Source organism: Bombus bifarius, unplaced genomic scaffold (assembly GCF_011952205.1).
Source record: "Bombus bifarius isolate JDL3187 unplaced genomic scaffold, Bbif_JDL3187 scf7180000010271, whole genome shotgun sequence".
Lineage (NCBI taxonomy): Eukaryota > Metazoa > Arthropoda > Insecta > Hymenoptera > Apidae > Bombus > Bombus bifarius.
Window position 1 is genome coordinate 6,844,202 of NW_022885586.1, and position 14,446 is coordinate 6,858,647.

The 14,446-nt window shown below is 45.9% G+C and overlaps 2 protein-coding genes across 2 annotated transcripts; both read right to left on the reverse strand.

Moving 5' to 3' along the window:
• Nucleotides 1-1,492: 1,492 nt before the first annotated feature.
• On the reverse strand, nt 1,493-13,874 carry LOC117216468. The gene is made up of 3 exons (XM_033463175.1): nt 13,803-13,874; nt 13,229-13,430; nt 1,493-7,096 (listed from the first exon to the last, which is right to left on the reverse strand). Exon 3 carries the CDS (start codon nt 2,631-2,633, stop codon nt 1,824-1,826), a length of 810 nt encoding a protein of 269 aa, XP_033319066.1. The 5' UTR covers nt 2,634-7,096; nt 13,229-13,430; nt 13,803-13,874; the 3' UTR covers nt 1,493-1,823.
• On the reverse strand, nt 3,093-3,761 carry LOC117216450. Its single transcript, XM_033463150.1, has one exon. The coding sequence runs from the start codon at nt 3,759-3,761 to the stop codon at nt 3,093-3,095; it is 669 nt and encodes a 222-aa protein (XP_033319041.1).
• Nucleotides 13,875-14,446: the final 572 nt, after the last annotated feature.

A 14,446-nucleotide genomic window follows, 5' to 3' on the forward strand; every position in this document is an offset into this window, starting at 1 on the left:
GCTTATCACCCAAGATTATAGCCTCTATCTGTCAGAAACTCGCAATAATTGCTACTTGAAAATGTTAAACTATCGCTTTGCCTAACGAAATTAAGAGCAAAGATATCAAACTGAAAGCGACCAATTCTTCAAACCTACCTAACACGTCAAGAAACTTACGAAACGAATCGATAATCGAACGAGGGAGCACGTTGTGTAAGAAACGCACGCGCGGAGAAGTGTCCGGAGAAGCTGGACAACGAGCCTCCATTCGAATAAAACTTGGAGTGATCGAAGAGAAAGAGAAAAAAGAATGAATTTCTGCTCCACTTATAGACAGAACTGTATCTGGCAGCTGCTGCGAGCATCGATCGCTCGATCCTCTCCCGAATCGTTTAACATTATAATGACGAGAGGCCCCCGAGAACACTCGTAACAGGTAGGAACATACCACGAGACCTGTTGCGAGAGAACGGACCCCCCGCAGCTTGCGTTCGCCGACGTCAGATGTTATCTTCATCTATCCGGGACCTAGAGAAGCGGGCCGCTAGATCGACTTTTCTTCTCCTCCTGTTCGTGCTCAGGCGAAAATATCGCGAGCCGACTGCGCCGCCTTTATCGCCACGATCTTTGGAGGCATCTTGGCCACGGCGAAAAAGGGAACCCGCATGTGCATCGTTGTAACCAGCGTTTTTTGGAGAAATTAATGGCCCCTCTGCTGGTGGACATTCTGTTTTTTTGCTTCTCTTACACGGACACTCGGAATTCTTGTACCTTGCGCAATTTTGCGGTACCTTTAAGACACTTTTTCCCCTCTTTCCTTCGTTTTCGGTTTACTTTGGATTTCTGGACGGGTGCAGGTTATTTGATGAATTAAGACGATGGTCTTCCGTCCGTTTGTTGTATATCGAACCGCCAGTAGAGCGCGCAGAACATTCAGATCTGAACGCTAACAGTGGATGTATCATTTAATTTCGATGGTCCTGTGGGAATTTTATTGTGGAAGTTCTATGGAAAGAGTTTAAGGATTACAGTGAATTCAAAGAAATTTTCTTTAGTGTGAGGAAATAGAAAGATCTTATGATTTGTCCAACTATCTTTTAATTATGTTGATGGTTGATGATGGAATCGAATCGATGACTGAAGGAATCAAGATAATCGTCGGAGGATGTTGATATAGTTGGATACGAATTACGGGGAAAATATTTTTCTATAAATTTCAAAAAAAGATGTTATTTCTAAATGAAAGTATCCTTTTTTATAGCGTTGGTTTCATGACTGATTATTTATTAGTTTTATTGGACGGTTCATAAAAATGTCATAGTGGCGCGACCTACTCAAAGCTGCATGAACTTACGTCATGAAACTTTGTGTCGCGTCCTGTAATATCGACGACCTTGACAAAATCGAAATGTTCCCCACGCCCTCTATGATTTACATCGACGACGAACATAAGAATTGCATTCAAGCAACATCTTTCAATAGGCAACAGGAATAACTTTACAATACCTGCTGATCCTAACACAGAATTAAATGTAGAATTTAATATGTATAATACAAAGTTACCGAAAGTGAGAAACATTTAACATAAAAAAAAGGTAATAATTAAAGCAGAATATAACGAAGAAAATTAATTTAACACGTTGGTCGCCCAGCGTAATTCGGCTAAGTCTTCCGCGGGGCCTAAATCCGACCGCCGGTACGCTTTCCAGCCAGAGTATTCCGAGGGATCTCTTGGCAGATATTCCAGATCTTTCATTTAGTCGAGATGCATACTTCTTGTGAGACGCATATGAGTGATTGTTTCATCCTCAAAATGTTCAGGAGGCAGCGTGAAAATATATTTAAAAGTGAGGAGAGTAGTATAAAATAATGGAAAAACTGGTATCGACAAAAGTGACCCTTTTCCCTTTCACATCTCCCACGGGAACTACTGGTGGGTCGTTGAAGAACGTATACACATCCATCTTCGCGGGATTGCGATTTACGTTGAAGTTTATACCTCCGTTCGTATTCTTCATGTCTCCAAATGTGCCCATATCTACGTCACTGCACTGTTCATTTGCATTCACTCGCGCGTTGCCAATTCTGGTCATAGTTGCAACCTGTTCACACGCATTCGCGTTTACACTAATGTTCTCGTTGTTGCTCTTATTCTTCGAATTCTCATTTACTTTCTTCAACGTCTCTGTCGCTAAACCGTCCTCCTTCTTCGACGTGGCATTGCACTTGTTTCGCGTCTCATTCGTCTCATTGTTGTCATTTGCTTCGTTAAGCTTAGAGGAGGACTCCAACGCCATTTCGGATGGTGACTCCATGGCTGTTAACTGAACACCTTGGAGATACTGTTTCTTCTCCTGTTGTTCCCCTGTGACGATCCAACCTAACTCTGTATTTCGTAACTGCAGGGTCTGGTCTGCTGAGACCACCCCTCCTTCGCGAAGGAGATCCCAGAACAACTGGGCTCCAATGAGGCCGTCGATGTCTGATGATCGATAGAACGTTGGAACCGCTAATGGTATATGTTCTGGCAAGTTTAAGCTGCTTAGCTCGATACCGTCTAATGGAACGACTTGAGAAATCTTGTTCATGACCAAGAAGGTCAGTTCTGCCTGATAATCACTGATTCGTGATTGAATCCTTGATCGAGTCATCTAGCGAATCTACGATTGCACTTGATTGGGACCACATAACGATATGTCTACCCTTTGTGTAGGCAGCCCGAGCCGCTGACACGCTTCGTTCGTCATAAGATGTGCCTGGGAGCAGGAGTCCAACAAGACTCTGCACTGTTGCATGTTTCCAGTTCGATCCTGGATGTTTATGATTGCTGTAGGCAAAACCGTCGGACTCATCCTCGCTGACAGACATATTAAATTGGTGTGAATTGGTTGCCATGGTTTGTCTACGTTCGCATGGAGGAGAGTGTGGTGTCGTTTACTGCACAGCATGCAGCTGCCAGATCGACATTCCTCCGCGGAGTGTGTGCTACGCAGACAGTTGGAACAGATTTTTTTCTCTCTCGCGAGGTTTTCTCTCTCAGGAACTGACATCGATAAAAATTTTCTGTAGTTCCGAGGTGTGTGAAATCCGTTGCAAAGATTGCACGGGCATTAAGGTTGTGTGACGGAGGTTTGGTTTGTAGTCAGACTGCGTTTACTGTCTTGGTTCTGAACACGTGACCCTTCCGGATACGTTGTAGGGCGTGGTGGATTTTGGTAGGTAGATCTGGTGTAAGTAGGTGTGTGAGCTATCCTTTCCTTCCATCTAAACTCTGTCTCGGGGTCCAGTTTGGAGGTGAGCAAGTATAGCAGCAGAGTATCAGCGGTTGGTTGTTTGAGGGCTTGCAGATCCTTATAATGGGCTTTGATTTCGCTTTGAATTAAGTAGGCTCGTATTTCTTGGTAAGATGGCCGTTGCAAGGGGGACGCGTCAAATAGCGCCTTCAAATGGTTGTTCACGATTGTCGTTGGCTGATTATACCATTTTTCCAAAAGTTCCCATGCCACAGAATAGTTGCTAGCGGTGTTTGCTAGGGTTGCTATCGAGTCGGCCGCTTCCTGCGTTAAACACGATCGTAGATACATCAGTCGCGTACAGTCATCAAGTCGGACATTTTCGTGTATCGTGCAGCGGAATTGATCCGCGAATCCGGGCCAATCTTCGTACGCTCCTGAAAAGGTAGCTGCATTTTCGGTATAGCAATCTCCGGATACCCTAGCTCTGAGTGCGATGTGCACGGTACGATGGGCGTATTCCTGTCTATTGCGTCTCTGCTCCATTCCTTAGCTTGCTCAATTATATCTGTGGCGCGTCTTTTACAGTCTAAGAACTCCAGTTTAATGTCCAGTCGTTCCTGTATTGTCTGTCCCTCGTTTATTTCGTCTAAGTCGCATTGATGCTTGCCATGGTGGCTTGGCGCACGCTAGCTCTGATAATTTGCGTAGGTTCGGCGTCCGAGGTGCTTCGCGACTACCAAGTGTGCAACTTACCTTAGTCGTGATAGGCTTGCCTCGGCTGTTCGTGAACACCGGTTACGATGTAACGGGATGTTGCGTCGTGTACCTTCTGGTGAAGGTGATTCCTTCCCGGTGGTGACACTCTGTAGATTGTAGCTACCTGATTCTGATTTCCTCCGGACTGATGCTTCCTCCAACGGCACCAAATCCGGCTCGAAGGACCATATGTTGCGACGCACAACTTACTAACAACCAGTTGGATGGCAACTGATCGGTTGTTTATCGCGAGCCTTGAACGTTATTAGCATCCAAGGTGGAGGAGTACAATAAAGGTAAAGAGCGAGGTTTAGTTCACCTTATTCTGCTATATTCCGCTATGTTCACTATATTCCGCGTGCTACTCTGAATACACTGTCCGTAAGTGTACTGATTATCCTGTTAAAGATACTGTTCACTGGTACGTGTTGACTCTTCGAATCCTGCTGCAAGAGTGAGTCTTGGGACTGTTGCTGTTGTAGCGGAAGGTTCATCGTGGGGGTTTCCCAGGTCTGTTCCTACCTGGTCCTTGGGTAAAGCCGTATGTTTCTGAATGGGCTGGCTGCCTTAGTAACGGTTCGAGCGGGTGACCTTACACTTGGGGAAACCCGCGTGTCCCGTCTTCCTGAGATGTCGCATAAAAATATAGATATTTTATGGTAGGTCCTAAAGTACCTGGACCGTACAATAGGCTCGCTGTTTATGATGGGTCCGCATTACGGTACCCTTGACGGTCGTCCTGCCCGAGGCTCGCGTCTGATGGTCATACCGTAGCGGTAATTACCAGGCGACCCCTCCAAATCTCGAACAGCAAGAAGAGAGAAGAAACGTAATAAAAACTAAAACCACCCATACTCTGGATGACTCAGAATGTGGGGGGAGTCATTAGCAGTTGCCCTCTTCTGTGGCAGTTTGCCGAGCCTTTCCCGAGTTTTTCTTTCTCTCCCTTTCCGCTCGCTCCTTCGCGAGCATAACTCGCTCGCAGAAGAGGCGGACGGCCTCGTATTCCTGTGACCCTCGCAACATCGCTTCTACAATCGCGGGGTGGATCAACGCTTCTCCCATGGCGTGCCGCAGAGTGTAGCGGGGCAGCTCCCACGCCGGACAGAGCTCCAGGGTATGCTGCGCTGTGTCCCTGCCCTCTCCGCAGTGGTGGCAGATGTCTGTCGTCTCTCGTCTTATTTTCTTCAGGAACTCGCCGAACACGCCATGTCTCCCAGTTTGGGAGGACCGCCTCTACGCCTCGATGTTCGCCTCCCTCGTTGATCAGCTGGGATCGCCACAGGTCCCACGTGTCCTCCTCAGCGGTTCCTAGGTCGTTTGGAGCCGCCTTGTTCGATCACATCTTCTCCCGGATGCCATACTCTCCGGTGGGTGTATCTCCCTTTGAGCGCCAGCACCCGGAGCTCCCACGGGGGGGGGGGGCTAGAGCGATCGCCGACGAGCGGGACACCGTCCGGTATCCCCTAATGATTCTGATGGCCGTTACCCTGTGCAGCCTCCTCAGGAGCAGGATGTTGCGACGACTCGCCATCAGGTCGTCCGCCCATACCAGAGCATCGTACATCACTCGGAACCGAACGACGCCCTCGTAAAGTCGGGGCACCGCGTCTCCCGCTCCGCCGATGTTCGGTAACAGGCCGCACAAGGCATTAGCAGCCGCCGACACTTTCGGAATCGGTCCGAACGTCCACTGGCTAACGAGACCCAAATATTTCATCTACGATTCCAGCCGGACGGTTTCGCCTGCCATATTTATGCATAGGCCGGGCGGTGGGGTCCCTCGCCTCTTCTTGTCTTAGAACCAGATGGCCTCCGACTTCGCAGGGGAGACCCTCAGGCCCAGTCTGCGCACAGCACGGGTCGCGCAGACCGTTGCGATTTCGCCGATGCGCAGCGTCTCGTGCCAGCCACGACCCCCGACCAGGACCAGGGTGTCGTCCGCATAGCACACCATGGCCGCGCCTGGGGGCAGCGGGCATCGCAGTACCTCGTCGTGGGCAATATTCCATAGGATCGGTCCCAACACCGAACCCTTTCCTCCCCTTCCTTGCTGAAGTAGCATATTCATCTGTCGTCGAGGTAGGCTCGGATCAACCGGACGAGGTAGCTGAGAACCTCGAAGTGCTCCAGAGCCGTCACTATCCTGTCCCATGGCATGGAGTTAAACGCGTTGACGATGCCCAAAGAAACCGCCAGCGCCACGTCGTTCCGGTAAACCATGTCCTCTGCAAGCGCTCGCACGCGTCTGACCGCGTCAAACGTCGAGCGTCCCTTCCGGAAGCCGTACTGGCTTTCGTGCCAACCTGGCACCTGACCCGCTATGTGTCGCTCCAAGCGGGTGGCGACTACCCTCTCGGGTAGTTTGCCGACCTCGTCTAACAGGCATATCGGCCGGTACGCTGACGGCGAGGTCGTCGGTTGGCCCTCTTTACGGAGCAAGACCAGCCTCGCCGTCCGCCATGCCCGGGGGTAAACTCCCTCTTTCAGGCATCTTATGTAGAGGCACCGAAGTCTGGGGGCCATGACCCCCATCACTTCCCTCCAGATCCGACCCGAGATTCCGTCCGGGCCCGGTGCCACGTCGCGGGAGGCCATTCTTCTGATCATATCTTTTCCTTCGTGATTTCCCAGTCGTCCCTCCATTCCAACGGCCGTGTCGTTTCCCGCGACCGTTCTGCCGCACTGTCTTCTTGCGGGGGGAAAAGCGTCCCGATGATCCGCAGCAACAGCGCAGGTTCCATTTCCATCGTTGCCAGAGGGCCTTCCGCGCGAAGTTTTCGCTTCACCGTCCTGTATGGCCTTCCCCATGGGTCAGACTCGACTGTTTCAACTAGTTCGGATCAGACACGATCTATTCTCCTCACCATCTCTGTTGCGCCCGCAGCGATAGTTCTCGTCTCGGCAACCTTGGTCACCTCTGCGGCTCGACGGATCAGTTCCGCTCCTATGTCCGCCGTAGTAGATGTTCGCATCTCTTCGGCTAGGTCCTCTTCCTCTGTAGTTTCTTCCGTCTGTAAGTTCTCCGTGTCCAGTGTGGAGTGGGAAGGCCCCTCTTTTGACGAGACTGCCCTCGTCATGCTCCTGGTATTCAAGTAGCACCTGGGCACGTGAATAAGATCCTAACAATAGGCATGGAAAAGGTTAAATCTGAAAATCCTGATCTAAAAGGAAGATTAGTTTGTCTAATTTTTACTTAACAGACTAATGTCTTTTTTATTGCATATTTTATTATTTCGTTTAAAACTATAATAACTCTACTTTATTGATTTAATAAATTATTGAAATTTTAATATTACGAAAAAAGTAGCATGGATTGTGTTACGTCGGGCGACACTCTACCTAGACCAGGCCACACACCGCGGGCAAGATGGGAACCAGTTGTCCGCTCATCCTTACTGCCTACCCTCAATAGTCTTAAAGACCCATTATAAATCTCAGGAATTTGCTAGCTAAGGTCCTTCAGACCGAACAAACATCTCTTTATTGAATCGTTTTTAAAGCTTACCACAGGAAAGTTAGTTTTTTCACATATGATGCTTCCCACTAGCAACTCTCTCTCAGGGGCGGTTAACACCTTTCCTCACCAACCAACCTAAAAAATTAACCAATTGACAAGCGAAGTCTTTCCCTCACTCTCCCAATAAAACCTTGCCCTTGACAAATCAGCTCTTTCTTGTAGATTAGACCCACCCACGACTAGCTTTCCTCCGACACAGCATCGTCACTTTACCTCACTTATTCTTCATCGTTAGAATAGTCAACATGTCATTACTGGGTTTCTATCCTTAAATCAATCACTTACTTAACTTGTACATACGTATCTGTGTAATTATCTTCTTTACAATGTTGTTGGAATAAACATTAATTTATACCTGTTAATTCAGTGTAACCTCAATTGAACCACTCCTACTATTGTAACAGAAATCAGGGGATCGATCATTTCGTGGCGTCGATTATCTAATCGTAACGGGAATTTACGACTCCCGTTGACATGCTATCTCGCGATCGCGTCTCTCCGCGAGTGGTCGAAAAAATAGATTGAAAAAAGACCAATACTCGATGAAACGGAATAATTGACTCTAAATGTATTGCCAAGATAGAAATAATTTCAGACAATCTCTTCCTCAAAGCACATTTTCGAAAATGCAGAAGCAGCGTTCAAAATTATTGCTTTGATTAGAAAATCTGTCTGACGCGAAGTTTCTTCTTGCATATAAAATTTCACACATTCTTGTACGAAAAAAAAATGAATTTTAATTCATATTTTAGTAAATTCTATTGAAGTTTATAATATCTGAAGTCAAATTAATCAATGTGACTTACTGTTGTCATAAAATAGAAGATTAAATTGAAGATTATTTATTGTATCGTATATTGTATGTGTCGTCATTATCAGTGAGTGATAATTGCTCAACGAGAGAGAGCAAAATGCTCAAACGGGATCACTTCAATCTCTTATTTATACTAGAATGCATTGTCTCAGATCAAATAAAGTCTATTTATGTCATACATATATATATTGTCATACATATATGTAGTATCGTGGACGAAAGGCCTGGGCAATATCGGACGAACTATGAACAGTGTCGCGAGAGCCGAGGCGCCGTCGGGCCCATCAATGTGTCATCGGTCTTTTCAAGTGCATAGTTTCGTGGAAAAGACCTACGTGACCCTGGCCACGAGCGTCTGCAGAACACGTGTGCGGTGGGCCTAGGAAAAGGGCAATGGAATGCGACAACGGTCAGTCGAGAAACAGAGCGCGAGTCGGGAAACAGAGTGCGAGTCGAGAAGCCGAGTGCGAGTCGAGCGGAGACGGAGGTTGCGAGTGGCGTTGCCGAGAGAGTGTGGATTGCGCTGTGTTCTGTACGTTTGGTATGAATAGTTCAAGTTAAGCCACAATCGTCTTTTCTGTCTCATTAACATCTCTATTGTCCACGTTTTGTAAACATATTACATCACGATATTACAAATTTTTGGGGGCCCCTCCGGGATTGGACAAGACAGAAAACGAAACGGTTTAACAGAGCTATTCGAGCTAGTTGTGAATTTACCGGTACGCGGTGCGGTAAAAGACGATATCGTTGACTGTTTAAGTTTGTGTTGTGTGAAAAATGGCCAACGTCGGGGACGAACGATTGTCGGGTGAAGAGGGTTCGACGCTGGAGGAGCTGAGGAATAAGCTCGCGCGAATGAACCTCCCTATATCGGGTGCGAGGTCAGTGCTGATTGCAAGGCTGAATCGGGCGTGTAGGGCTGGACAATCGTATCGTAAGGGATCGACGGGCGGTGAAGAGCTAACCGGTCAACGAGATTTAGAAAATGTACAGAGAGCTGAGCGCGATTGTAACGAAGGTGAGGATGTTGAGAAAATGAATACGAAGGAGTTGAAGGAGCGCCTCGCTAGTTTGGGTTTAAAAACGACGGGAAGAAAAGTAGAGTTACGCGCACGGCTACGAGCGGCCATGGATGGTAACGACATATCGTCGGAAGAAGAAAGCGACGACGAAAGTGAGGATGAAGATGACAAGAAAAACGCAAGAGGATACAAGAGAGATACGCGAAGGGTGCATCAGGACCGTGACGAATGTTGTCGAAGGGCATGTGTTGGTTCGACACTGAGTTTTAGAGACGTCGAAGATGCATTAGAGTCGTTTAGTGGCAACAGAGGTGAAAATGTCGAACGATGGTTCGAGTCGTTCGAGGAAGTCGCTGATACGTGCATGTGGTCGGATGGGCAGAAGGCAGTCTACGCGAGGAAGCTGCTGAAGGGATCAGCGAAAATATTTGCGAGCTTCGAGTGTCACGCCAGGACTTGGCATGAGTTGAAGAGGGGGCTAGTGAAAGAATTTTCGAGGAAAGTCAACAGTAGGCAAGTTCATCAGAAACTTGAAGAAACAAAAAAGGAGAGTGATGAAGCATGTTTGGCTTACATGTACCGCATGCTCGAGATAGCTAGCCATGTGGACATGGAGGAGGAAGCAAAGGTGGAATACATAGTGGATGGAATAATAGACGACGAGAACAATAAGGCTGTATTGTACGGCGCTACGTCAATCAAAGAGTTGAGGAAGAGGTTAGTGATGTACGAAGAGCAGAAGAGTCGCAGAGCAAAGTCGATTGTAAAGCCGGCTAAAACCCAGAAGAACGGGAAGCCCAGTCAATCTGTAGATGCAATGAAGAAAAGAAGATGCTTCATTTGCGGTAGTGAGGATCATCTAAGTGTTAAGTGTCCGGAGAGGGGAGAAGGTGTTAGGTGTTTCAAGTGCAGCGGATTTGGACATATTGCAGCGAGGTGTACGGCACAACCGAAAGAGACTTGCGTAGTGTCAAGATCCGAAAAGGGGAAGTATGTGAAGGAAGTGGCGATAGATGATTGTAGGTTTGTGGCATTAGTGGATACAGGTAGTAACCTTACGTTCATACGAGCGGATGAGTATGAGAGGTTAGGATCACCACCTCTGGGAAACTGCAAACTTAAGTTTGATGGTTTTGGTTCCGCGGGCAATAGTACCTGGGGCGAGTTCACAAGGGTAATGACGGTCGACGGGTGCGACTTTACTGTCACTCTGCATGTTGTCTCGAATAAGGTAATGACAAGACACAGTCTACTCTTAGGTACCGACTTTTTAGACCAGGTAGAGTTGCGAGTCAAACGGGGCGAGGTGACATTTTTACGACTCGACGATCAGACCGACGGTCACGAGGACGCGCCGGATGTACTGAGGGTAAACGCGGTAGAACAGACCGACGAAACAGACCTGACACACGTACGGGAACCGCATTATCGTGAAGCGATTCGCGATATCGTTAGGGGGTATAGGCCGGAGAAGAAGCGAGACGTCGGAATAACCGAAAAAGTAGTTTTGGAAAGCGACAAGCCGGTAGCGCGAAGACCGCGAAGACTGGCGCCGTCGGAAAGAAAGGAAGAAGATGATTTGATGGAAGCGTGGACAAACGAGGGTATCATCAAATCGTCAGACTCGGAGTATGCGAGTCCGATAGGTGTAGTTAGAAAGAAAGATTTGTGTGTGCGTGTGGCTAGATGGGCCTTGTTACTAGGCGAGATTAAGTATCAGGTGTGTCATCGGCCGGGGAAAAGTATACAGCATGTAGATGCTCCGAGTAGGAACCCCCTGCCGAGCACTATGTATGTAACGGAGAGTGAAGACGGGCTGATTGCACGGTTGAGAAGGGCACAGAACAAGGACATTGAAGTCTGTAGGATTTTGGACGCCGCAACGTGCAGTCAGGCCGATGGGCAGGTAGTAAGAAACAATATTTTGTATAAGGAGTGTGAGGACGATGTGCTAATAGTAGTATCGAAGGCGATGCGGGCTCAGGTAGTCAGGCAAGCGCACGAGCGTGGGCATTTCGAGGTTACCAAAACAGAAGCTATGGTCAAGAAGGACTTCTGGTTCAAGGGGTTACGCGAAAGGGTCGAACACGTGGTATCCAACTGCCTTGACTGTAGCCTAACCGAACGAAACATAGGTAAGCTAGAAGGGAACCTGCGAAATTACAAGAAAAGAAGAAAGCGTGCGAAGCAGTACCTAAGGGAGGACCCGCGCACACCTCGATTTTATAAAACCTTGGGTCCTAAACGCCGAAAGTGACGCATCTGATGACAGCGAGATAAAAGACAACATCTGAGGGCAGATGTTATTGCAGGATGGCCGAATGTAGTATCGTGGACGAAAGGCCTGGGCAATATCGGACGAACTATGAACAGTGTCGCGAGAGCCGAGGCGCCGTCGGGCCCATCAATGTGTCATCGGTCTTTTCAAGTGCATAGTTTCGTGGAAAAGACCTACGTGACCCTGGCCACGAGCGTCTGCAGAACACGTGTGCGGTGGGCCTAGGAAAAGGGCAATGGAATGCGACAACGGTCAGTCGAGAAACAGAGCGCGAGTCGGGAAACAGAGTGCGAGTCGAGAAGCCGAGTGCGAGTCGAGCGGAGACGGAGGTTGCGAGTGGCGTTGCCGAGAGAGTGTGGATTGCGCTGTGTTCTGTACGTTTGGTATGAATAGTTCAAGTTAAGCCACAATCGTCTTTTCTGTCTCATTAACATCTCTATTGTCCACGTTTTGTAAACATATTACATCACGATATTACATATATATATTTGCAAAAGGCAAATATTTATACCGAATACTAATATACATATTTATAAGTACCATGAATATATTCTCAAATGTATACATTTAAACTAACTATTAAAAAACTAATTATTATAATCGCGATGTGCAAGTAGACCTGTCCTGAATTAATAAATAAAGATATTGTTTAGTCGACCGTTCACGGAGAGACGCAATCGTGGAGGACACGCGTCAACAGGAGTCGTACATTCCCGTTACGATTAGGTAATCGACGCCACGAGCTGATCGATCCTCTATTTCGGTTAGAATAATAGAGGTGGTTGAATTAGTATAACACTGAATTTAACAGGTTATAATATATATTCTTTATTCCAACAACTTGTCTCGCGGATTGTATAAATGTTCGGAGAGACTCGCGGGATAAGGTTACGATGTCGAATTGTAATGTCGTTTACAATAAGGTTAGAAGTGTTCGATTTGAAGAGTTATGAGCAAGACCACGATGGTAATCGTAGTAGCAGTGACTTGCAAGTAGTGGACTACAGTACCGCGAGAGATATAAATCGTAAGTAAGATCTGAACCGAGAGATGGATTCAGCGATTTAGCGACATAGCGATTAGTAAAGAGATTTGGCAACTTGGCAATTAGTAGAGAGATGTTGACTGATCAAAGGATGGAAAGTCAGTGAAGTTCGGTGACGATGCCGTGCGGAGGAAAGCTAGTGAGGGATGTGTCTAGCGCACGGGACCATTGGATTTGTTAATGACAATTTTGGTTAGGAAAATGAGAGCAACGGTCATTGTCTCTAATTGGACAAGAAGAAGGTTGGCGGGCAAGGAAGGGTCCTAACCGCCCTCGAGAGAAAGTTGCTAGTGGGAGATATCGAACGTGGTAATAACCAAACTTCCCGTATCTTCCCGTAGGAGACAATACATTTAAGGAACACCTGTAATAAAAGATATTTGTTTAATCTGAAGGACCTTAACTATGAAAATGCTAAGATTTATGGTGGGTCCATAAGACTACTAAGGGTACGCAGTAAAGGTGTGTGGACATCTGGTTGCCATCTTGCCTGCGGCGTGGGCCTGGTTAATATAAAAAATACCCGCAATCACTATGCTCGCAAAAAAATTCTGTATAATACAACCATTCACCTATGTCGATTCGGACCTTTCATCCGATGATGCATGATTAAGTGACCGGAAGAACCGAAATGCAAGCGCATCACCATTCGAAGCAGAGGAACGGAGAACGTTAACATCGATACTGTACCATCCCAGCCAATACCATCAAGAAGACTAACATCAGACAGGAACCGTTGAAAATCCAATGATAGAAATAGAGATTATGCAAAATCTGTTACAGAACAAAACACAATGAGTGATTGCTAATTATTTGGAATGTTGGAGATAATGAAAAGTAGAAGTTTATTAAATTCGTAACATTAGTAATAATAAAGACTGAAATTCTAATAAACTTCAATAAGTATAAAAACTGAAACTCTGGAATGAAATTTTAAAATCTAGAAATTAAGAATCTAATGATTTCTTTAAATACGTTTTTCATTTGTTTTATAATTCGATATTAAGACATTAACACTTTATTTATTTTAATAGGAGAGTAACCTAAGAAGATTCTAATCATCCAATATTTCAATCAAACAAAAAGTGTTCAAAGAAAAATATACAAAATAAACATAATTGAAGTACGATATGTAAAGATACTTACATTCTTGGCTTTTGAGCCACTGTTAGAACATTCCCAAAGAAGACGAAGAAGCTGAAGCAGTGATATATCTATAATAAAACATAGACATAATAACCAATAGCAATAATAAAGACCGAAATTCTAATAAACTCTAGTAAGTATTGTTGAGAATTGTGGATCTTTGAGGCCGAAATAATGTTATAGGAACACTAAATTTACACTGAGGATTAATAATAAAATAATAATGTATTTATTTCATGGACGATTCCTTATATATTCATCGATACACATTTGCACGCGTCTCAGCACATTCTTCTATACCCGACTGTAAACCGACTCTTCGACGACCCTTAACCGACTGTGGAGTTTACATTCATCTGTTTTCGAGACACTTCGGACACACATACTTCCACACACTGATATTCACATACAAGTATCTCTACTACGCACTTAACCTAGTCCAGCACAGAAAATTATACATATCTCAACAAGTATATAAATTGAAACTCTAATATAAAAGTTTGAAATCAAAACATCAGTGATTTTTTATGTGCACCAGAAAGTCTTATTGTAATTGAATTTTAACACTTTCAAACTTTATTTCAATTAAAAAAAAGACATTTATAGCTTTCTAAATTATCAATCATTTTTATTTCATAATTAAC